We start from the raw sequence: 22,368 nt of genomic DNA, 5'->3' as shown, positions 1-22,368 counted from the left end.
TCTTTACCATTTGCTCTCTCTCCATATCTATGAATGTCATTATGGTGTTTAAACTGCTTTCTCCTTCACTCTCACCTGGGCTTCCAGAAGAAACAGAGCACTGTGAGTTTCTAATGTCTAGGGCCTTTATTTTTCTCTTAATTCCTCAGTAGAAACATTCTGTATTCCTGCATTCCATATCTAGGCTTCCAGTGCATGAGGGAGTATCTGGAAATGCTAAATGGTAAATGATAAAACACAGTCACCTCGTTCAATTTTTACTGAGATCTAGGGGGAAATTTTGTTGCTGCCCAATCAGCAGGAAACGGTGGTCTGGGTTCATTTCCGCCAGGTAAACTGCCCAGTGGATGATGTTACTATAATATGAAAACTGACAAATTGCCTCACAGCTGGTCATTGAAAAGCAGCAGAGTAATAAAAATTACAAGAAAACTTGCAAGAATGTGATACTGTATTCTCTGAAATGTAGTGAACTCTGGACAAAATTTCGTAATGATCCATTCCCAACCAGCATCTATCATTTAATTCACTTTGCTCTGGAAGGTTGTGGCACTGTAAGGAAACACGATGGGAATTTGCATCCCTGGCTCTCACTAGATCCTTGGCAGAGAACGGAGCACAAAATTTCTTTGCTCTGCATACAGTGGCAGGTACCTCAATGTGTCACCATTGCTAAGGTTCTAGAAGTCTTGAGCCCAGTAGGATTTACAAAGTAAGTTGGCTTTGGCTTCCTTTGTGAGGTTTTATGCGTGAGGAGGAGCCTGAAAGGGTGCCAAGCTAGAAAAGGGACAGTGAAACAACAGAGCAGTAACAAACACTCGGGAAATATCTGACACGTGAGTGACAAGCACATATTGTGATACCGAGTCATAGTACCACTCAAGTAGATTGAAATGTGGGAAAACTGAGGGTCATCTGACACTGCAGTTTGTTCAAATCTCTGTAAATATAAATAAGTTCTCTGTCTGCAAACAAAGCAAACACAGCCTGCATAGCAGCTGTGGTCAGGGTGCCTCAGTCTGTTTCTGAGATTCCCCAGAGTGTCCAGAGCAGTGAGAGAACTATTTTAGTCCCTCAGGCATTCAGTGCTTGGACTGTGCTAGGAGAGCTTTATTGCTATTGGGATGCCTTCTGTGCTGTGGATAACAGAAAACATAAAAAATTAAATATGAAAGTGTTGTGGTACTGCAAGCACAGAGTGTCTGGTCAGGACAGAGCTGTGAATCAACTTTCCTATCTATGCAAGCAAACCTGGTGCATGTGTGAGTCATGCTGTCGCTGTAAAGACAGTGTCATTTGCTTCTGTGCCTTCAAGAGCAGCTGTCCATCCTCCTGGAGTGTGTGACTGGTGCGCAGCTCTTGGATCAGATCCAGGCGCTGCTCCTTCCCTTCAAACATCTTTAAAATAAAGGTAAACAACTGATCATATTAAATGGAGAATATAGAGCAACATGCTTTTGCCAGCAGAGCACATCCGTTTTCTCCAAGTTGCAAGGTCAGCTAGTTCTCTGATTTGTGGTTGCATTTAGACAAGCACTACAGCTGTCAGGTAAATCTGCTACTTACTATTATTATTATTATTATTATTATTATTATTATTATTATTATTATTGTTATTCGGTTTGGCTTTACTCAAACTATTGGAATGTGGAACCACACCATCTATGTCAAAAGCGTAATAATCTTCTGCATACCCTGCTATACCAGCCTCAATGTCAAAGATTCACAGTGTTTCAGCATCTCCTGTCCTCTAACCTTCGTTTTGAGGGAGCCCAGCAACAGCCCAAAGTCATAAATTGGTGGGGAGGTTGCTGAAACTGCTGCCATCCCTGTTATGGGGTTATGTGGCCCAGCCCTCCTTGACACTGTTTTACTTTCAATCAACAGGACTTCCAAGAGCAACAAAAGATCACTTAACCCTACTTGTGTCATTCTCCAACTCGGTAATATATTTCTGAGCCAGCAGTAGCTGAAAGAAGATTCCTAAAATGGTGGGACATTTCATGCTTTGAAAGTCAACAATCCTTCAGTAGCCTCAACCATCCTTCTCACAGATCATCACACAACTGGAGAACAGTTGGGAAGTCTTTATTCCACCTCAAGCCACTTTACCGTATTGTATTGTTTGCTAAAGCTCAGTTCCTGCATGGGAACACTTCAAAACTTTATTAAATAGCTACTGCAAGAGAGACTGCCAATTGCACTCTTTGTGGACATGAAAACAAACCTTCAGAACTTGTCTGATCACAAGTGGTAGACTTGCTTAATATAAAGCCCACGAGGCATGGCTAGTGAATTAATTTTTAGTTAGACCTCCTTCTGTTGCCCTGAAAGCAGAATGATGGGTCCTGCACTTCAAAGTGGCAGGCTTCAGTTGCTCCTCATCTGGGGTCCAGCTCACCACCAGTGGAAACCAGAAAGATGGTATGAAATACAAGCCTTTCTGCTGGGATGTGGGATATGTTTTTTGTGCCTGGGACCTTGGCATAATCATGGTAAAATGTACTCATGGTCCAGATCTAGTCTAGAATTTGCCGTTTGAGTAATTCTGCCTATGAAGAGCCTCACTACCCCTGATTAGTGCTGTGGAAGAAAGACTGCAAACACCCTTTGCAAACAGTCATTCCTGCCATCATTCTGAAAACTGACATAAATAGAGAGACAGCATACCATGTTCTGAAGAGCCCTGCCTCGGAGCAACTTCTGCAGACACATCACTGCCAGGTCTACTTCCTCTTCCTCCTGCCAAAACATAACAAATACCCACACAATTATTAAGCATTTATTTGTAAACTGAGATTTCTGTAGATTATCTGTCTAACTGTAAAACAGACTAACTCATATCCTGTCTTTTTTTGGTTTTTTCGAACACCATTCTTTTAATTTCTAGGGAAAGGAAGGTGAGTCAGAACAACATGTACTTCCATGTTTTACAAGAGATGGGGAAGAAAGGTTGTATAATTAGATTCTGTTTGAGATTTTAGAGGGTCTTTAGAGATGAGAACCTGTTGATAAGGAGATGTTGATGTAGAAAATTACTGTATGAATTTTAAATACTATTTGTAGCTTGACTTAATCTAAGTTTGCAAAATTTAACAGGTCAGGACATTAAGAGGACAGAATATCTCCAAGAGAGGTGTTAACCATGAAAAATGATTTTAAATTAAAAGGGAACAAACACAATTTTTTTTTTTTGATATTTATTCCAGTGTTGACCTTTATCAGATTAACTCAGTAAATTTAAAACTCAGAAAGTGATAGTTTGGAAGTAAAATTAACCACAGTCCATTGTGATTTGTCTCTTTGAGAACTTTACTGGCCTAGCATTGTGTTATTGATACCAACTTGTAAGAATGATGGAGCATGGTGGGAAAGGGAACATGACCACAGAAGGTAAAAAAAAGAGCTTATTTTAAATAGACAAAGTAGATGAAGCACAGGTAGCAGCATTTTTTCTAGGTGAGGAGTTTTCTAGTTTGGAGTTGACAGTAGGAAAAGGAAAGAGTCTATTAGATGCCTGGGAAAGATAAAAAGAAATCTTAAAATTGGAAGCATTGTTTTTTTAATAAAGAATTTCTGAGGTCTGCACTGATATGTAGTATTTAAGAAGGGCTGAAAAACAGGGAAGAGTGTGGGATGAGAGAAGCTGTGTGGGCTTGAATCTTAGTTATCTGTTTTTTCTTAGGCATTGAATTGAGTTTTCCAAATGCAAAAGGAAGCATTCCTGCCTTTCCACACCAGCACCCAGGAGAAGCAATGCAGAACTAGCAAGAGGACTTGTGATTTGGTATATTCTTCTTCTCTGGAAAGAAGGGATCAATTTCCAGTCCCAGTGAGCTAAACTCTATCACATCAACTGGCTACAGTGTGAAATCCCTTCAGGATAGTTTTGGAGATGGTGATGGAACACATACTGGTAAGCCAAACTGCTTGGTGTGATATTAACTAAGATTAGGTTTGAATTTTTATGATGAGCATTTTTCTGTACTTCTGTTTTTGAATGCTGCAAATGATGCCTTAGCAAGTGTAATCATCAGCTTGTCCATCTGCCTGCTACAGACCTGCAGGAAAGAATGAGGGGAAATGAAAAGCTTATAATTTCCTGCAGAATAAAAGGAAAATTAAGGATACAGAAGAATCTAGGAGAGGGCTGAAAACTAGAGGAGGCTGGAAGAAAGTCATAAAGTAATGAAGGAAGAATTCAGAGGTGCTCTGTGAGCTTGTTGTGGTTATTAAGTCCATTAGAAATGACTGGGGGAGAGATGCTGTGGATGCTTTTAGTAGTGCCTCCATTCTCTCCCCTTTCTTCTGGCATGGTATCTTTCCAAGACTTTCAGTTCCAAAAGAAAGCACTTAGCAGTTGGTTCTCATATGGGCATGTGGCAGGCAGGAAGAGAAGCATTAACAACAGGGAAGAGCCTTGTCTTCACTGCTCCTCACAGCCACCTGGTACGAGAAACCTTACTTGGATTTGGCAAGGCAGGAGATGTTAGTACTGCTCTTCAGTGGCTCAAGTGGCCTGATTTTACAGATGAAGCTTCACTGGAGAGCTCCATCTTTTATGTGCCCACACATAAAAATTCTTGAAAATAAACCAAATGGTGACAAAATTAATAAAGATGGAATTCTGTTGTATTGGAATTCTTAAAAAAAAACTAACTATAATCTGTAAACACACTCAGGAATGTCTACAAGTGGTAGAAAAAATTTTCTGATTTCTTTACATGTTACCTCAGAGTACTGAAAAACCTGCCAAACTGGTAAACCTAAACAGTGTAAACCCACCACTGCAATACAGTATCTAATGCTCAGAAGGTGGTAAAGCTGTGGAAAGCTTTCCCCAAGGAAATAAGAAATTCTTGTTCCAGTCATCTTAAAATAGACTGCATAAAACAGAGAATATCACACTGTGCGGAGTTATTTCTCCGATGCTCTAGGCACCATTTTTAGTTCAGGTTTTAGTTGTCTTCTTTAAAAAGCCAAACAGCTAATAGTTGTATAAAGCTGTTGACTGCAAAGGCACATCAGTCTTGAAAGAAAAAGAGTCACAAGTGTTAAAGTCCATGCTAAGTTTTGGTATAGAGTCCCAAATAGAAGCAGAAGCTGCTCCCCCCCAGGGTCCCAGCAGGACTGATGTTGCTGCGGCAGCTTCTATCTTCTTTAAGCATTGATGATGGTGGCGAGAGAGCACAACAAAAGCAAAAGGCAAAGTGAAGCACAGAAGTGAAGTCTCTCCCCAGTGCATAGATTTTTATATAGAAAATTCCCAACAAGCTTAAAGACACAAACTCGAGCTGCTACTTCTTAACCTATTAGAATTCTAGTTTCTTAGCATGCCAGGTTATGTATAAACTACACATGTGGTCCATCTTGTTCTATCTGAAAAATGTAAGCAATATTGTTACTACAGTTTTATTATGTCTAAAACTATGGTCCTGGAGCCTCCATGGAAACACTAGTATCTACGACTATGTTTTTCAACCTTCACTAGAACTCACACTTCTACTCTGGCATCTGAGACCTTTTATCCTCTAAAAGCACTTAAAGCTTACTTTTAATTATTTGCTCACTTATTCTAAAACTTGAACTTACACCTCTACTTTATGTGTGAGTGGCTTAACATACTTCAATCCATCCAAAGGTTTTAATTCAATCCCTGCACTCTGATTTCTCTCTGAAGAATTCAGAGAGACTCTTGACTTACAGACTCCAACAATACTGCACAAAGGAACACAGCAGCACAGATGATCTAATAAGACTTTCTCTCTTCACTTTCATGGTTGTGTGTCTCTTAAATTTACTAGTTTAAATAGTAATTCTGTCTGATTGTTAGTACATTGTGAAAACAGTGTTAGCAAGAAGACAACACAGTCCACTGGGGCAACCAGCTCTTAAGTATGTTACTTTAAGAAAGGAAAGGAAGTTGCAGCTCCCCTAAGAAGCAGTTTTTCCTACAGCGTATCACAGCACCCATGACACATCATTACTGCTGTTTCAATCTTAGCAGGAGAATCATTATCTGTGAACTGGTGCATGCTCATCAAACACTGTATCTTGCATGATGACAAAGAGAATCACTCCAGAAAATTAATTAAGTGCATGCTCAGTGCTAAGCAGCCAATGCCTCTCTGACTTCAATAAGTCTAAATTTAATTGCCTCACTGGATTATGACAGTGTTGTCAGATCAGAAGGTTGAAAGCTACTGAATAATAATGATAATAATAATGATAGTTAGAATAATGAAGATGATGATGATGCCTTTTTCTTCCCCAGGAACAGGGAATAACATGTCTACTAATTTATGTCTTTATAAAATAAAGTTTACTTAAGGATTTGGCCAACAGATCCTGTAAATTATTTTCAAATCTTTGGCTGCTAATATACTTACAGAATAGAAACTAAAAGAGTCTTAAGAAATAATGATGGCTATTTTTAACATGGATGCACACAAAAAAGATAAAGCTCCCTTCTTTCATTCCTTGGGCATTCCTTTAACAACTGTGTAGGAAAAAATAAGGAATCAACAGGAGAAAAAGTGCTAAAACCAGCTCACTTACAATTGATGTTTTTTCCAGGATTAAAGTGGGTGGCTTAGGAACAGGGCTTTCTACTTTTTCACGGACAGGAGGAGGCTTCTTTGGCTCCTTGACTTTATTCTTCTTCTCCAGTAGTGCCTGCAAAAGACATCCAATTTAATAAGAACATGGGTAGATAGAACAACATAACAACGCCAGTGCTCTAGATGCTGACTGTTGCTGACACACTGAATAAGGGAGCTGAAAGCTTTGCAGACTTGTGGCTTCTATTTCTTACTACACATCAATTGAAAAACTGAGTATGGTCGGTAGATGAGGATATTGGTTGGCCAGAAGACATTGATGGGAATGTCAAAATCATATGTAAGAAAGAAGCAAGAGTTATTTTACTGTATTTACAACTAAGTTGTCAGCACTTGTGAGTCACCTAAAATTAATCTAAAATTGGTATGAACTTCATCTCTAATTCTCAAATAATTAATTTTCTAAGAATGCTACAACTCTTTGTCCTTAATGCTAGGTAATGCTTGTTACTGTGGTTTAGAAATGTTATGCAGTCAGGAGATTTTATGAAGGGGTCACTTGAAGAGGGTACTGACACTATTCTGTGACAGTGAAATGTCTGTATGATAGGCTATTACTATACAGGATTGAACCAAATGACCCCTTTCTAGCAAAATGTGTTTTGGAACTCTGCTCTGCTCATCTACAAGCACCCAGCAGCCCAGTGGCACCCACAGCAACTGTGCAGGTGAATTGGGGAAACTGTAATGTCAAAAAACTTCCTTCTACCAAGAAAATGTAAAAGCCCATTAAGCGTGGGTTTATCTTGCTTGCATCTGATTGGTGGCAGATGCCACACTTTGTCACAGAGTATCGTGGAAGTGCCACAACAGCTTCAGCTTTTTCAAGACATTTTCAAACTGTTTAAATAGCCCAAGTCCTGTTGATTTCTCACTGCCAGCTCCTTAGAGTTAGATATTCAGATAAGCATTTCAAACTGCATGACAATGCTTGCCTGCTGCAAGACATCACACTTCAGCTTGCAAAGAAAGGTAAGGGAGTATATCCATTTCAAGCTTCTTAAAACTATAATCCTACTACTGTATGGGTTGGATCTTTAGTTTTAATTATTGAAAGATCATATTCCAGCAAGGGAAGGTGTGCCTTTTCCTTTTTCCACTCTCTCTCTTTCAAATGTTCAAATACAGTATTTCCAGGGAGCGAAAATCAAAGTAAAAACTTTAGAAGAAGGTTCAATGCCGAATTTGTCTCTCCAGTAACAGGAAACTGATGGCATTTGCACAGAATTTAATTGTGAATTTAATGAAGTTTTGAAACTCCAGTAGTCATTGTATAAAAACCCTCTTCACATGCAGGATCTGATCTTTCAAGTCAGGATAATTAATTGCTCCAGGAAAGGAGAGAGGTTTCTAGGTGGAGAGGATAAAATACTTATTGAAAGCTTCTTACACAGTCCATGTTAATTGCAAGAATCAGTCTATAAACTGCTTTTCAGCCATGTGAAATATTTATAGCTCAAAAATGTTGAGACATTTTCTGAATTACATTTTGTATGTGAAGACCTTAGAGTTCTCTAGCATGAAGATTATAACGCTGGCTATGATTTATAAGGAGATTTGCATGGCAGGGCAAGGGAAGCAGACAGAAAAAGCAGCTGTAGTTGTGACTCTTTGGAAAACAATGGCTACTATGTTTATTAGTGAAATCTCACTTTCATAAGAATATTTCTAATAAAACGGTGGCCTCCAAAAATGTTTCCTGCTAACCAGAATAACAAAATATAAACAGACTAACAACTTTTTAAGATAGAAAAATCTATTATTAATTTGGACAAGAAGCAATCTTTATTAATGTAGATTTGAGATATACTGCAGATCTTGGAAGCAGCTTTATGTTTTCATATCAGCACTATCTAGTGCCTGCTTGGCTATCTTTACTAAGTAAAAAAAAAAAAAAATGCTTACCACTTGCTTTCTCTAATCCAATGCTTTAAATTAGTTTAAGATTTTAATGTAAGAAAAGAAAAAGAAAACATAGGGGTTTTATTTTAACTGGTTCTGCCTGACTTAACAAGTTCTCATTTTTGGAAATGGGAACACCAGGACTCAAGAACCGCTACAAAAGTACTTGATTTTAAAAGATAAAAGTGCTAAATTTCTAAGCAACATACACCAAATGCTAAGGCCTACATATCATACTTCAGTTTTCCTGATATAGACTATATTCCTTCATTCAGGTAGTAGGTTTAGAGTCAAGGTAGGACCTGATTGGATTGGACAGTGAAAGAATATAAGTCATCTCTTTTGGCTGTTCCTGGAAAATGCAGTGAACAGCAAATGGTACTCATGCTTTTCACCATACCCCTTGGCTTCTCAGCCAGCTTCTGACAGAAGCAGAATCCTTGAGAGGGTAATGACTTAAGGAGCAACTCTCCATTCAAAGAAATCATTCAATCCATTCTTTAGATTCCTCCCTTATCTTCTCTGCAATGCTCTCCATTCCACAAGATCCTAGGTATATTTGATTATCGTGTACAGCACGAAGTATACAGTCATAGTTCTCTTCCTTTCTTTTTGCTCGCAAGTGAAAATTGTGGTATTACAGAATGACAGAATCAATGAGGTTGGAAAAAATCCCCGAGATCATGACTAAACACCACCAACCTATGACTGAACACCACCATGGCAAACAGACCATGGCACTGAGTCTTTTTTTCATGTCCAGTCTTTCTTTAAACACATCCAGGTACCATGACTTCACCTTCCTGAGCAGCCCATTCCAATGTCTAACCTGTGAAGAAATTCCTCCTAATTCCAATCTAAACCTCCCCCCGTGCAATTTAAGACTGTGCCCTCTTGTTCTGTCACTGGTTGCCTGGTAGAAGAGGCCAGCCTCCAACTGGCTACAGCCTCCTTTCAGGGAGGATCATTGAGGACAGGCTGCCAATCTGCTTAGCAGTGCAGTATGGCTACTGCATCTTGGCTGATCAAGACTGACACAAAAGCTCTCAGAGCCTGTCTGAGTATGAGCCAAGTAACACTCTGTGGAGATCTTTTCTTGAAGAAATAACTGCTTAAACTGCCTTTCCTGCACTTTGAAACTGGCAGCAATTTTCTGCAGAGATATTCTTGGCCCCTCTACTTCTCTACTTCTTTCCAGAACTAGATAAAGGAAAACAGACATGGTGAGAATTGTGCTTAATGCTGAGAAGTTTCTGGTTCTGACCTCATCTTGATCCAACGCTTTGAAACTACCTGATACTTCATCTCTCTTGAGTCACCAGAGCATATAGAGTCTGCCTAAACTGCACTGGGATGTCTTCTACCAGGCTCCTCCACTCCCTGGTGTACTTACCTCTTTGCATTTAATACCTGCAGTTGTTATTTCTATTGGTGTGTTATGTCCTTAATGCCTTGGATATTCATACTAGGCTGTCTATAAAAAGGCTCACTTGCATTCCTTAAAACAGTGTTATCTGTGCTGGCTAGGAACTACCTTTCTTTGTCCTTTTGCTTATCTGGCTTAAGATAAAGACTTTTGTTTTTACTGTAGACTTTGAGTCACTCCTGTTTCTCCCATTTTCTCTTATTTTAGAGAATTATACAAAGACTACTGAGTGTACATAACACTTCTGCAAAAGGTTTCAGGATGCTCCTAAAAGAAGTCTGTTTTTAAAATCACTTCTTTTTGGCTTAGTTTCGTGTCTGAAAAAGCAGCTCTCATTCTTAGGAGGACACAGATCCTTTTTGTAGTTACTTGGATTATTGCTTATCCCTTCTACAATGCTTTAAGCTTAGGAATACCCTCAATATGACAAACAAAAAGGAATATAATGAGGAGAACTCATCCAACTTCCCTCATGTTTGGCCAGAGAAGCAAGCCTTGGAAACTTCCTTTATTAAAACTAACTACTTATGAGGCCAATATCTAGCATTCCTCCTGTATTTGTCACTTGCTTCCAGATCATCCAGGAAAAGTATTTAAGAACTTGTTGTAGAGCTAGATCTTCATGTATTCTCTGAATTTTCTACGATTCCACTTTATTTCTAGGATTATGGGAGAGTATTTATAGATTAAGTGTGCTACAAGAGCACTAAAACAAAGCTTTAAAACAGAAAAAACTGATCTGGCCACTCAGCTTATAGAAATAAATCAAAGCAACACAGTGCCCTTGTAAGATGATCCCTAATTACCTGCTTTAAACTTCTTTTCTACTGTGTGTGATGGGAGGTTTGTTGGCACAATTGCTTATTCCAAGTGGTAAGAGAGCTCCTCTCAGGGAGGATTCTCCTAAATTCTATTAATGGAAGTACTCTGCATGCTTTACCGGTCTGTTTTTGACAGCTCCAGCAGCATTTTGAGGTGGACCTGTCAGCAAGACTCTGCCAAGACAGAACATGCTGTAGCCATCAAACTTCAGAAGCAAAAGCCTCTGATGGAAGAAATGACCAGGAACAGAATGACAAAGCTCAAGAGCTAATTAGGGCAGTCATTTCTTGGTTCTCTGAAAAGAAAGTTTGTTTAAATCTAACAGTGGCTGAGGCAGTCTGGGTGTTTCACAGTGTCAGTACTTCCTGCTTGTCTGGACTAACTAGTCTGGTGTCTAATTCTGTACATCAAAAAGCAGCAGTTAAATTTTGCTGGATTGCTGCAATTTTGCTGCATAATGGATTTATTTTATAATTTTTACCTGCAAGGAAATGGTTTGTGATTTCAAAAGAATATTCATTTGGCATTTTTGTGATGGGGGAATGAGTATTACTTATGTTAGCCTTTCAGATGCTATAAATCAAAGCAGACCAAGTGATCTACACCAATTTAAGAAAGAAAATGTGCAGAATTGTCTGCATTTGTTCTGCATTCCATCTTCCCTTGTCTACCAGGTTTTATTTAAGAAACATTATTGTGTGAGCAACCAGCATTTGGCTACTCATACTTCTCTGTGGCTACAGTTTGAACACTTCACCACAGTCTTTCAAACCATAAGCAGTATTTTAAACAAACAGAATACAATTGCTGTAACTGGAATTCAACTCCAAAAGCTTGGACTAAAATTCTGCTGACAATGAGAACCATGTCATGATGCAGATTACACAATTGCCTCTTGAATTTTATGCAAACTCACCCAAACTCAAACCTTTTCAATACTTCTGTGTCTTTAAAACTATGAATTTGGTCCTAACTCTTGAATGATTCCTACAGCACTCAAGATTTTCTTTGAAAATTTTCTTTCTGGATAATAATGAGATGCAATATTTCTTCTTTACAAGATCCAGCAAAATTTAAATTTGAGATAATATGATTAATTTTTTAGAGCAAGATTTCCATTTAAAATTCAGGAATAGCAGGTAACTATCTTCTTTGAAATTATTACTACATTACACTAAACCAAAAGATATATATACATATATATATATATATATATATATATATATATATATAAATATAAGTGAAAGTTGCCAAGCTTTACAAATCAGAGTCACTATTTTCCAAAGATACAGCAGGCAGCCAAGAATATTGCTGGTTTTACATGAAGGTACCCTCAGTAGCATCACAAGAAGTGTACTTAAAAGTACATGTAATTTAAAGATATTATGACTGCAGATGCAAATGAGTCATTCTTTCCTTGGTGGTTAATTGTTTATATGGACATCTCATCTGCATGAGCAGTTGTGATAAATTAAGATATGCAAAATGCTGTTAGCATGTTTGTAAATCAGATGCTGTTCTTAGGGAACAACAGTGATATGCATCCACCATGGTGACACGATTTTATGAGTGGGGTCATTTTAATCATGCTTTGCTGTAAATGTTTGTACAATATGTACTTAAAATGTACTTTTAGAATTATGTAAAAAATTTTTAGAATATTAACTCAGATTCACTTTCTTTAATTATTGGAAGCTTGACAGTGTAGCCAGTAGTGTATTAGAAAACAGAATGAGAATAAGAAAAGGGTGAGAATTTCAAGTTCACATAATATGTTTCAATCCAAATACCTGATCTGTTGGAAGACAGATTTGTTTGTGGTTGTTTTCTATAGGACTAGAGCAGAAGCAGGAGTGAAAGTACTGATGGGCTGAGTATCAGAGCAGCACTGGTCAAACATACAACAGTCTGCATGTTTGATCCATTCTGTCCTAGAAGCTGTTTTACAGAATAAGAATTCAGCACAGGAAACTGGGAAGAAACTTACACATCTTCCCAATTGCATTTATGAGCAGTACAAATCTAAGAGGAATTGACATGCTGCTGGATGCAGCTTCATACCTGGTGAACTTGTGCCAGGACGGCCTCTAGTCTTCCTGACCTTCTAATATAGCCAGCCTTAGTGATAGTGCATTTAGGTTTTGGAGCTTTTATCTTGAGCTGGGAGACAGAATGCTGGACAGATTTTTCCAGTTCACACAATCCTAAGATTATAATACATACAAGGACTTTAATACAAACAGTGATTAAGTAGTGGAGTGATGAGGGGAGAAACTTGAATTTTGTTAATATCACAAGTAAGTATTTCCCACAACTAAGTCTTCCAAAATGCCTTACCTGCAACAGTGTTAAGATAGAAGTTTTTTACCACATAGTAGTCAGAATTGTTGTCCGGGAAAAAACCAATTCGAGACAGAGGAGCGTATGTTTGTGATGAAAATTCATTATACTCTTTGATGATATCTCGTCTCTCCATCTTTCCCATCCAATTCTTTCTCTTAGCTATCAGTTTCCTGAGCACTGGAAAGGAAATATAAAAATGAGAGGGATCACACAAATAGTTCTATAAAAGCTGTATCTTTGTAAATTCACAAGATCTTTTGCTAGATAAAATAAAAACACAACAGACCAAATGCTGGCCATGCACTTTGATATTGTGGATGCAACCCATTTCACTTTGAATAGATGATAACCTTGTGAAAATATAAATGGCTTGTCTGAAAACTATCTCATAATCCTCTCTTCCTGTCTTTCAGACTTACTCAGTGCACAGTCACACTGAATCTTTCTTATTTTCTCTTCTTTAGCCTTCTGATGATTTTGCCAGTGGTTGTACAAACGCATGGCATCCAGCTCATCCTGATTCTCCTCTCGCCTCTGAAGAAGCTTCTTAAAGACTTCCATTTGAACCTTCTGCAATCTGCAAGAAAAGAAAAGGTCAGGCAGCATTGAGTATACTCTGCAGTGTTCTGTACTATGCTGTCGCCATCAAATCCTACACACCTTTACAATTAGCTCATATTGCATATCTCATATTCAATCTTTCATTTTAAAAAGGGAGTTAAGCACTGGTAAAATGTATTGTGGTAGCAGACCTGTAGATTAAATTTAAGAAAAACATCCCTTCCCAAAATCAGGGTATTTTAACAGAAACAGAAGGCTTGTTGTACCCTTCAGCCAATCCCCTAAACCTTCTTGCTCCTCCTCTATTCAGCCAATAATTAAAATAAATTAAAGAGTATAATTGGACTCCTACTTATCTATTTCCTTTTCTCTATAGGCCCACTCCTTCCTTTCCATAGCCTCCATCATCTTCAACCTCTTTGCAACATTTGAGGGACTGTCCATGGGTGGCAGTGCTGCTTCCCAAGCGTGTTTTTCCCGGATGCGGTCAATAATCTCCATCTCAGCTTGTCCTGCTGGCAGCCCCCGACCTTTCAGGGACAAGAAGCATTAGCTCTTTAGGAGATTGGCAAATCCTACAAATACCCACCACCAAAAAGTCTGAGAGGGCTGGATGAGCATAGGCCCATATGTTAAACAAAAGCAGAACTGTCAAAAGCCAAAAGGAAATACTTCTAAGGCCAGTAAGATTCTACAGTTTGAGGCATAGTAGGACCTGCAGTTGCTATAGTTCAGTGCACATTAACACTGGCATTTCATTCTTCTACTGCAGACTGCAAAAGGAGAAAAGCCTTTTTAGAAAGATACTTTCTGAGAATGAGCATTTTCTTTGGAATGTGCAGTGTCCATCATTGTTAGAGGTGAGACGCTGGGAGATGAAGATCACAGGTATATTCCAGGGCAGCAGTCTTCATACTGCTTTTAAACAATATTCAACTCAGAGCAGCTGAAGAACAGTGGGTAAATGGAAAAACTGCCCCTAGTTCACATTTATGAAACATGACCTTTTTATATTCAATTGTCTTCAAAACTCTTCATTAAATGCCCCAGAACAGCACCATTGAATAGGGAAATACCATAATTATTTTAGAAACAGATAAAATAATTGCCCAAATGCACACAAAAAAGGACCACCACAGCTGGCAATACACTTGAAACTTGACATTGAGAAGTAAAGAACTTTCTACTAAAGAGGCGACATGATTATTATCATTTATCTTACTTTCACAACTCACCCCATGTGAGTGTAGCAAGTGTCAGAATTTCAGGGACTGAGCCACTGCGAACTATATATACAGGGGAATAGGGATCTGTCTGTCCTTCACCATCCCTGTAATCTGTCTGGGTCCCCAGAGTTCGGAACATGAGGCCAAAGACCTGGCTGTCTCCTGCAGCTGACTGGACATGCGACTCAGTCCTAAAAACAGGTGCAAGATGGAAGAAGATTGGTCACATTCATTAAAAAAACCTCCAAGCAAGCAAACCAGAAACACATCAATCAAAGGTGGGAGTCTTAAATGTGTTTCAGTTTATCTTAACATTACTCCTATTGACGTTAACTCCATTATCTTTAGCAAAAGCAAACTGAGCTTACACGGAGTCTGAAATACCCTCCTTAAGTAAATAATCCAGAAATCTTGTAGTTTCAGTCCTCGTGATTATTGCATACAAATCTTCCCTATGTATCCATTCTAAAGCATTGACTTTAATGGACACAAAAATCATTGAAGTAACATGAAGTAGGACTGCTTCATTTAGTTTACATGTTTTTCTTTCCAACAACTCCAGAATAAAAATTTAATTCTGATATAAGCACATACAATTTCCACTAACTCTACTAGGAACTGATATGTGACCTCAAAATTTGATTCTGCTGAAAACCACATTAGACTACATCATGGATGGTCTACATCTCTGAGCAGCATTGCATCTATCACTGAGATTGCAATAAAATAACAGAAGATTTTCCAACAATATTGCTCTACTACAGAATCTTCTTTCCAATGCTATGTGTTCCAGAATTCAGAGACACCTAGCTTTCTGTTTCAAGCCTCTGTTTCAGTCTTAACACACTAAAGACACGTCCTTTATTCACAAAGCACTACTTATACACTGCAGCAAGTTCTGAAACAGTCCATCACCTGTTTCCTCTAGAATTCTCAATGATGAGAACGGCACTTTGCCTCTTAACAAGCTTTTCCTGTTGGTTCATTACGAAAAATTGTGGTCACCAGCTAAATAGTTTCCTGATCTTTTTCTGACGAGATGTTACCCATTACAACAGTAATTTTCCACAAGTCACTACTTACTCTGCCTTTGTATGAGCAACAGCTTCTGGAACACCTGCTGGAGGCAGCTTAAGAGGTCTGAAAAGAGAGAATGAAAGTAAGACAAAAATGAGCATAAAAGATCATTATGGTTCAGAAAAACTGCAGTCCACTAAACTCAGTGGAGTTAATACTGATTTTCCACAACTCTGGTTCTGCTAGTTGCACGTTTAAGAACTGTGCCTGACTAATAAAGAACTTTTTCATAGCTAAGGAGGAACAGAGGAAATTTCACCAGTAGGACTAAGTGCTATTCTTAAGTCAAAATAGAAAGTGGAGTTGCAAAACAAGACAATCATTAAAGTTAGTTTTGAGTGTGCTCCCAACATTCCATATGTTTCACTAATTAGCTGAATTTTTTCACCTGTCACTTTTCTGAAAGAGTTATGGTTTTTCTAGTAACTGAAATCCTGAAATTCAATCCTACAATCAGCTGATAAGCTGGCTTGGACTTATCTAGTTTTATTTTTTTGCAATACTTTATGAGGTATCTTGAAAGTGATAAGGCCTCAACTACAGATTAGTAATTCCTTCCTAGGCATTCTTATAGTTTGCATATTGCAGTTCTGTATCGATTTCTCTTAGCCTTTGGGAGAGTATGAAGTTTAATTTCATATTGCAGAAGATAACATCATCTTTGTTCTTTTAAAACTGTTGATAAAGGAGCCATAATAGACTTCAAGTTATTGAACTTGGCATTTTTTTATATTTAAAGTGGATATAGTGGCCAATAGCTGCTGAGTAAAACAGTGAATGCAATTCAAAGCGTATGTGACTAAGTCAAGAATGTTTATACAGCAGCTGTTGGTTCAGATCTTGAGTCCATTGCTGGCCTGCAGTGTCTTTCTGGAAGGCGCAGAGCAGTCCTGCAGTAGGGGGCATGGATGAAAAGTTAATCAAGGCTTCCCTTTGCTCCCTTTCTGCTCCTGGCAGAAATGGGGAGTAAAAAGATTCCTTCTTAAGAAAACACCTTTCTAGGGGTCTGGCTTTGTAAATATCTTCTTCCTTTGGACAGGATGATCTACAGTCCAAAGCTTTCTTATTAAATACAGAATGTCTGATATATTTGCTTATATGGTAATGCATAACTGAAAATTCTGTCATAGTGTGAATTTAAAAAGACCTTGTGTTTTAAGACCTGGTTATTATTAAAATTTTCTATTTTATCAAAAAACTGCTCAAAGAACTGACAGAAAATACAGAAAAAACTAATGCTCTGGCCTTTACTTAGGTACTCTTGAAAATGCACAGAAGCAAGCTGAACCCTGTTTCAAATCAGTTAATTCCTTACTGTGCAAAATATTTGTAGCGATTTCTTCCATCAACTTCAGGATCTTCATACACAATCCGAGGTATCTGAAGAGAAGACTGACCTCTGAAAGCCAAAATACAGGGTAACCATTCAGTAAGTACATTCAGAGCAGTTACCTTTTATCCTTATGCCTTTTTTTTGTCTCTCTTCCCTCTGGTTGCACTATCCAACATGCACACTACAAATTTCCCACAAGCCTTACATTTATACAAGCAATTATATTTTGGATTTTTTCGTATTACCTATGGCAATGGGAATCCAGGGAAATAGCCCTTTTTATTCCACAGATCCTGCCTCTTGCATGTCCTTGACTTATATTTGCTGACTTTGCTGAGATAAATGACCATTTATTCCCAGTAACCTTGCAGAGGCAATGCAACTACTGAGAAGGCAGGTGGGAAATATTCTATCTTTCATATCTGCAGCACTGTCAATCAGTGCAGGTTGAAACAGAGAGGATGTAATTCTCATTTTTTGTTAATTGCAAGACATTTTGCAAGTGCATGTCGTTGAAATGTAAATCAATTTTAAAGCAGTGCAGGTGTCAAGTTGCTACAGAACAGCCGGCAAAATATAAGAAGCCACTGAGGTGTTCATGTGCTGGGGACAGTCTGAAACATTGAAAATAGTATTAAGAAAAAATAATCAATTACTATTATTATTATTATTATTATTATTATTATTATTATTATTATTATTATTATTATTATTATTATTATTATATGTAAATTAGAATACTATGCCTTTGAAACTGAACAAAACCAGTGAAATCCACTCTACCACTCTTGAGGATCTTTGATTATTATCTGGCATGTTGGTAGAACTCCATTACCAGCAACCCCAGAGCAAGCACCATCTGAAAAGCCCATGGTCTAATGTTAATTGCTTAAAGCAGAAAGAATGTTTGAAAACAAAAACCTAGGCTGCCGGTAGTCTTGAATACAGCTACAAGAGGACTTAAAAATACCTGTGGTGAGGCAGAACACACAAACTTTTTTTTTAATACCTGTTGAATCAGCACCCAAATTGGGACACCAGGAAAAAGCTCAACTAAGAAACCCCTGCACTAAAAATGATTCAAACCCCAAGGACCCTGGAAGGAGCAGCAAAAGCAACCTAACTAGCTGCAACTACACGAGACTAAAATCAGAGCTCGCACTGAAGTAACACACATGAATCACTGAAGTCTTCATAACTCATCTGGTCTGTAAGAGACTGAAATAACTCTCCTCTTTTTCATGGCAACCACTGCAAAGCAGATAGCACAGGGATGAAGGAAATGTGAAACATCCACCCTGTAAGAAACAGATGGGTAACCATACTCCACAACAGCTGCAATATCTTAATTTCAAGGGAAATATAAGTAGGAGCAAATTGCAGTCATCTCCACTTCAGCATGCATGGTTTTTTGTTGGTTTTGCTTGTATGTTCGTTTTAAAATGTCCAACCATAGAACACTTACACAGCAAGCTGCTGAAGAGCCTCCAGGCACTGCTGAGTCCTCCATCTTCGACCAATATATGCAGGCACTGAATCTTCGCCCTTGAAACACAAACTGCAGGCTGGGAAATGGATCAGCCCAGTAGCCATGCTCAGAATATCGGCACCTTCACCTAGCATTTGTGTAGACACAAAGAAGAGAGGCCGTAATTTAGCCACTTCAAACAGCATTAAAGAGATCAGAATTCCAGCCTGCTGTGATTTACAGGACTGCACATTTGGGATGGGGAAAGAAGGTGACATATGTATGCTAATGATGTCAGCAAGTTGGATGGTTCTTCTCAATATGTGGAGCATACCAGGCTCAGCAGCAGATGCACAGACTTGGCTTCTGGCTGTTTTCCAGTGCTAAACTTATACAGAAAACTGAATGGTCTAACAGTTTGTTACATAAAGAAGTTAGTATGCAGTAACTCTGAATATGCAGCAATGTGAACTTCTAGCCCATCACCCCATGTAACTCCCTCCTATTTATAGTGCTCTAAAAATAAAGTAACATATTCCATTTGAAGGGTAAAGTTAAATTATTTTATACTGGAATAGTTTTAGCATTTATTGAAAATAACTCAAAGGGAGCTAGCATGCAAAAATGATCACATTAAACATCTGCACCCTTCCTTCTAAGGACTAATTTCCCTGGGTAGATATGCCTTAAATTGCTAAATTTATGGTTGCCAATAAATCTTTGCAATCATAAGTGATGTAGGTTTACTGGCTTGAGCTTCCATAAAGACTGAAATTAGAATTGAGTTGTGAATTGCTCCTTTTATTTCAGCAGGTGCTAACTCAAAAGCATACAGGTGGCATTTCAAGTATTCACCCGAATGTAAGATGGTGTCAGTTGATGAAGCTCTAGGCACCCTACCATGGGTAGCTGCTTGCTGTGCATAAAATTATGTTTTTGTTCCATTTATCTTCAAAAGGAGTTCAACTTCTGAGAATTTGGAATACCCTATGATTTAATAGTATCACAACCTCCGTCCATCCCAATTTGAGAAGCTACAGATTAAGAACTCAAGGACGTAGGGTTTTGAATTGCACATTATGCACTTGCTGATTGATTCTAAAACATGTTTTATGCAAGAATCTGCCACCATACCCATCTGTACCACTACACCTGTGACATGACAACTTTAGTGAAAGGATGCCTGTTTCCTTCATCTGGCCTGAACTGTTACCAGAGCCATATTGTCGCAAGGGTCTCACTGGTGACAGGCAATGTTCCCACTCTGTGTGCTTGTCTCTCTATGGAGAGGCAGACATATACTTTCTTATTTTCATATAGATATAAGAAATATTCTGAGATAATGGAGTAAGAGATATCCAGCAACATTCTTCCAAAAAAAAAAACAAAACAACAACTCCTTGACTCCATTGCTGGAAAACTGCTCAGGGCTTTTCTTCTTGCTGTCCAGAAATGCATTCTGAGTTCAGAATATCTACCTTGCAGCCTCAGTAACAAGCATAGCTCCAGGAGGACTCTGTTTAAAATCCAATTCATTGTGCAGTCGCACCAAGTCTGTTTTACTCTGGCACTCTATCTGTATGCATCCCATGCAGCTATCAATCACTGCTGTCTGAAGGTGTGACTGCAACCCCCACAAACATGCCCTAGCTGGTTTTAAACTAATTTTAAAAGGGGAATGCTGACAGCAGGGGAGAAAATACAGTAGGAAGCTAAGCATGGGGTAAGTAGGTAAGGATTAGGTAGGAAGTTATACTCTGCTAATTCTGTATGAAGAAGTAGCATGGATTTGCAGTCTTTATTGGTTGCTTAGATGTCACCAGATATTTCATTTTAGTCTAAGTAGACTACATTGATCTGTAGTGTAAGTATATCCCAAGGTAAGTCAGGTACTGTGTGAAATGACAGCTCTGCTTGAACAACAGCTGAGCAGCTGTCCACTTATTTTATTAGATCTAAGTAACACATACAAGCTATAGTTAACAGCATCTGAAGATAGTCTATTAAAAACACTGACACACAGCTTAGGAAACTACTCAGAACATGAAGCTGGGTATTTCTAGGCTGCTGTTACAGAGTCACCATAGGCCAGCAATCATGGCTACTCCCTGTGTTGTCTTGTTTTAGATAAAACTTCTTTCTCTGCTTCATATTTTGCTGTTTTAAGGGAGGAGCTTAGGACTGAGGCAGAGTTTCTACCCATGTGTATGCAGAAAAACACAACGTGAATATGTGAGCTGTCTCTGGCCAACACCTACCTCTATCACCAAGCTGAGCGTGGACATTTGACTTTTGAGGGTCTTTCTCACTTCACAATGTGTACAGAAGGTCTGAAAGACAAGTGAACAAACAGAAATAGTTATATATTTGAAGAATCTGCACAAACCATCAGGCTCCACTTCCCTCTTTAAAAGTCTATCTATAAGAGAGTATAAAACAAACTAGGAAGAAAGAAATGAAATGTATGTCTCTGTATCAAACAAATGTCACCATCATGCAAATAAGCCTCAAAGCTGAAATGCTATTGTTCTGCAGAAGATACAGGTCAAAAATCTAGTAGAAAAATCAGCTTTCTTTGGAGGCACCACCAACCTAAACAGAAAACGTGACATGAAACATTAAAAGGAAGGCACCGGTGCAATAGTAATCAGTGGAAATATCATACTGTACATGATGCTTCCCTCCGGGAAGAGCTGGCTTTGCTCCAGCAAATGTTTCATGGTCCCAGCTTCGTTGGAGCCGCTAGCCCTATCCCTAGACCGCTGCTCGGGCGGCACCCACCTCGTGCCGCACTCGGCGACAGCCCCGACGTAGGACCGTGGCGTAAGGGAGGCCCTGGGGCAGGGGAACCTCACGCACCGTCCGCCCAACTCCCGGCCCCGCGCCTGCCGAAGGGCTCGGCCTTGGCCGCACGAGTGCCGACGCCCGGGGCTGAAGCGGGGCGGAGACGCGGGCAGGGTGCTGCCGTCCCGGCGGGCCCGGTGCCAAAGGAGCGGCCTAAACTCCGGCCGGGAGCCCGTCCAACCGAGTGGGTCGGCCTCGGCCGCCGTTCCCATGACCACGGCGGGCGGGCGGGGCCGGCAATGTCCTGCCTCTGCGGCCGGGTGTTGCTGCGGCCCGCGCCCTGCCCTACCCGGGCCTGTGGGCGGCTGATCGTGACTCTTCCCGGGGGCATTGTAGCCCTTCGGGGTTTTCCCCGGCTGCTTCCGGCGTGCTGCTGCTGGTGCTCCTGCTTTCGGCAGAGCCCTAAGGCTATGCCCTGCCGCCTCCGTCTTGTGCTGCCTCCGGGAGAGCGGCGCTGGCGCGGGGATGTAGCTGGACTTGGGAGAGAACAGGGCACAAACAAGTCTGGAAAAGGAAGGGCATATATTTTTACTTTTCAGCAGCTGTTGCTGGAGTTGTTTCATGTGATGCTTGCTCCCTGGAACCATCGCTTAGTGCTTAGGAAATCTGATTTAGCAGTTACAGTTAGGAGCAGGATTCAAGCCTGGATATTCTTAATCTTGCCTTTGCTTGTAACTTAGGTGTAGCCAGGTGGAGGTTGGCCTCTTCTCCCAGAAGACCAGTGACAAGGCGAGAGGATACAGTCT

The 22,368-nt window shown here is 39.5% G+C and overlaps 1 protein-coding gene across 7 annotated transcripts in view; it reads right to left on the bottom strand.

The window, feature by feature from the left end:
* Positions 1–21,847, bottom strand: part of CFAP91 (cilia and flagella associated protein 91) — a 31,181-nt gene extending 9,334 nt beyond the window's left edge. The window contains exons 1-13 of one of the 7 annotated variants that reach the window (XM_056494353.1): positions 21,560–21,847; positions 21,037–21,108; positions 18,776–18,926; positions 17,293–17,376; positions 15,984–16,040; positions 14,910–15,091; positions 14,027–14,204; positions 13,533–13,690; positions 13,108–13,290; positions 12,832–12,974; positions 6,559–6,675; positions 2,671–2,742; positions 1,252–1,398 (exon numbers count right to left, since the gene is read on the bottom strand). In XM_056494353.1, the coding sequence (XP_056350328.1) occupies positions 1,252–1,398; positions 2,671–2,742; positions 6,559–6,675; positions 12,832–12,974; positions 13,108–13,290; positions 13,533–13,690; positions 14,027–14,204; positions 14,910–15,091; positions 15,984–16,040; positions 17,293–17,376; positions 18,776–18,903 (1,449 nt within the window). In that variant the 5' untranslated portion in view covers positions 18,904–18,926; positions 21,037–21,108; positions 21,560–21,847. Of the gene's footprint in view, positions 1–1,251; positions 1,399–2,670; positions 2,743–6,558; positions 6,676–12,831; positions 12,975–13,107; positions 13,291–13,532; positions 13,691–14,026; positions 14,205–14,909; positions 15,092–15,983; positions 16,041–17,292; positions 17,377–18,775; positions 18,927–21,036; positions 21,109–21,443 lie in introns of those variants that run through there. The other 6 variants (XM_056494370.1, XM_056494362.1, XM_056494380.1 and 3 more) reach the window with 6 other exon arrangements.
* Between the last annotated feature and the right edge of the window lie 521 nt (positions 21,848–22,368).

Source organism: Oenanthe melanoleuca, chromosome 1 (genome assembly GCF_029582105.1).
Source record: "Oenanthe melanoleuca isolate GR-GAL-2019-014 chromosome 1, OMel1.0, whole genome shotgun sequence".
Lineage (NCBI taxonomy): Eukaryota > Metazoa > Chordata > Aves > Passeriformes > Muscicapidae > Oenanthe > Oenanthe melanoleuca.
The sequence above is the reverse complement of the archived record's forward strand: the minus strand, read 5'-3'. Positions and strand labels throughout refer to the sequence as shown.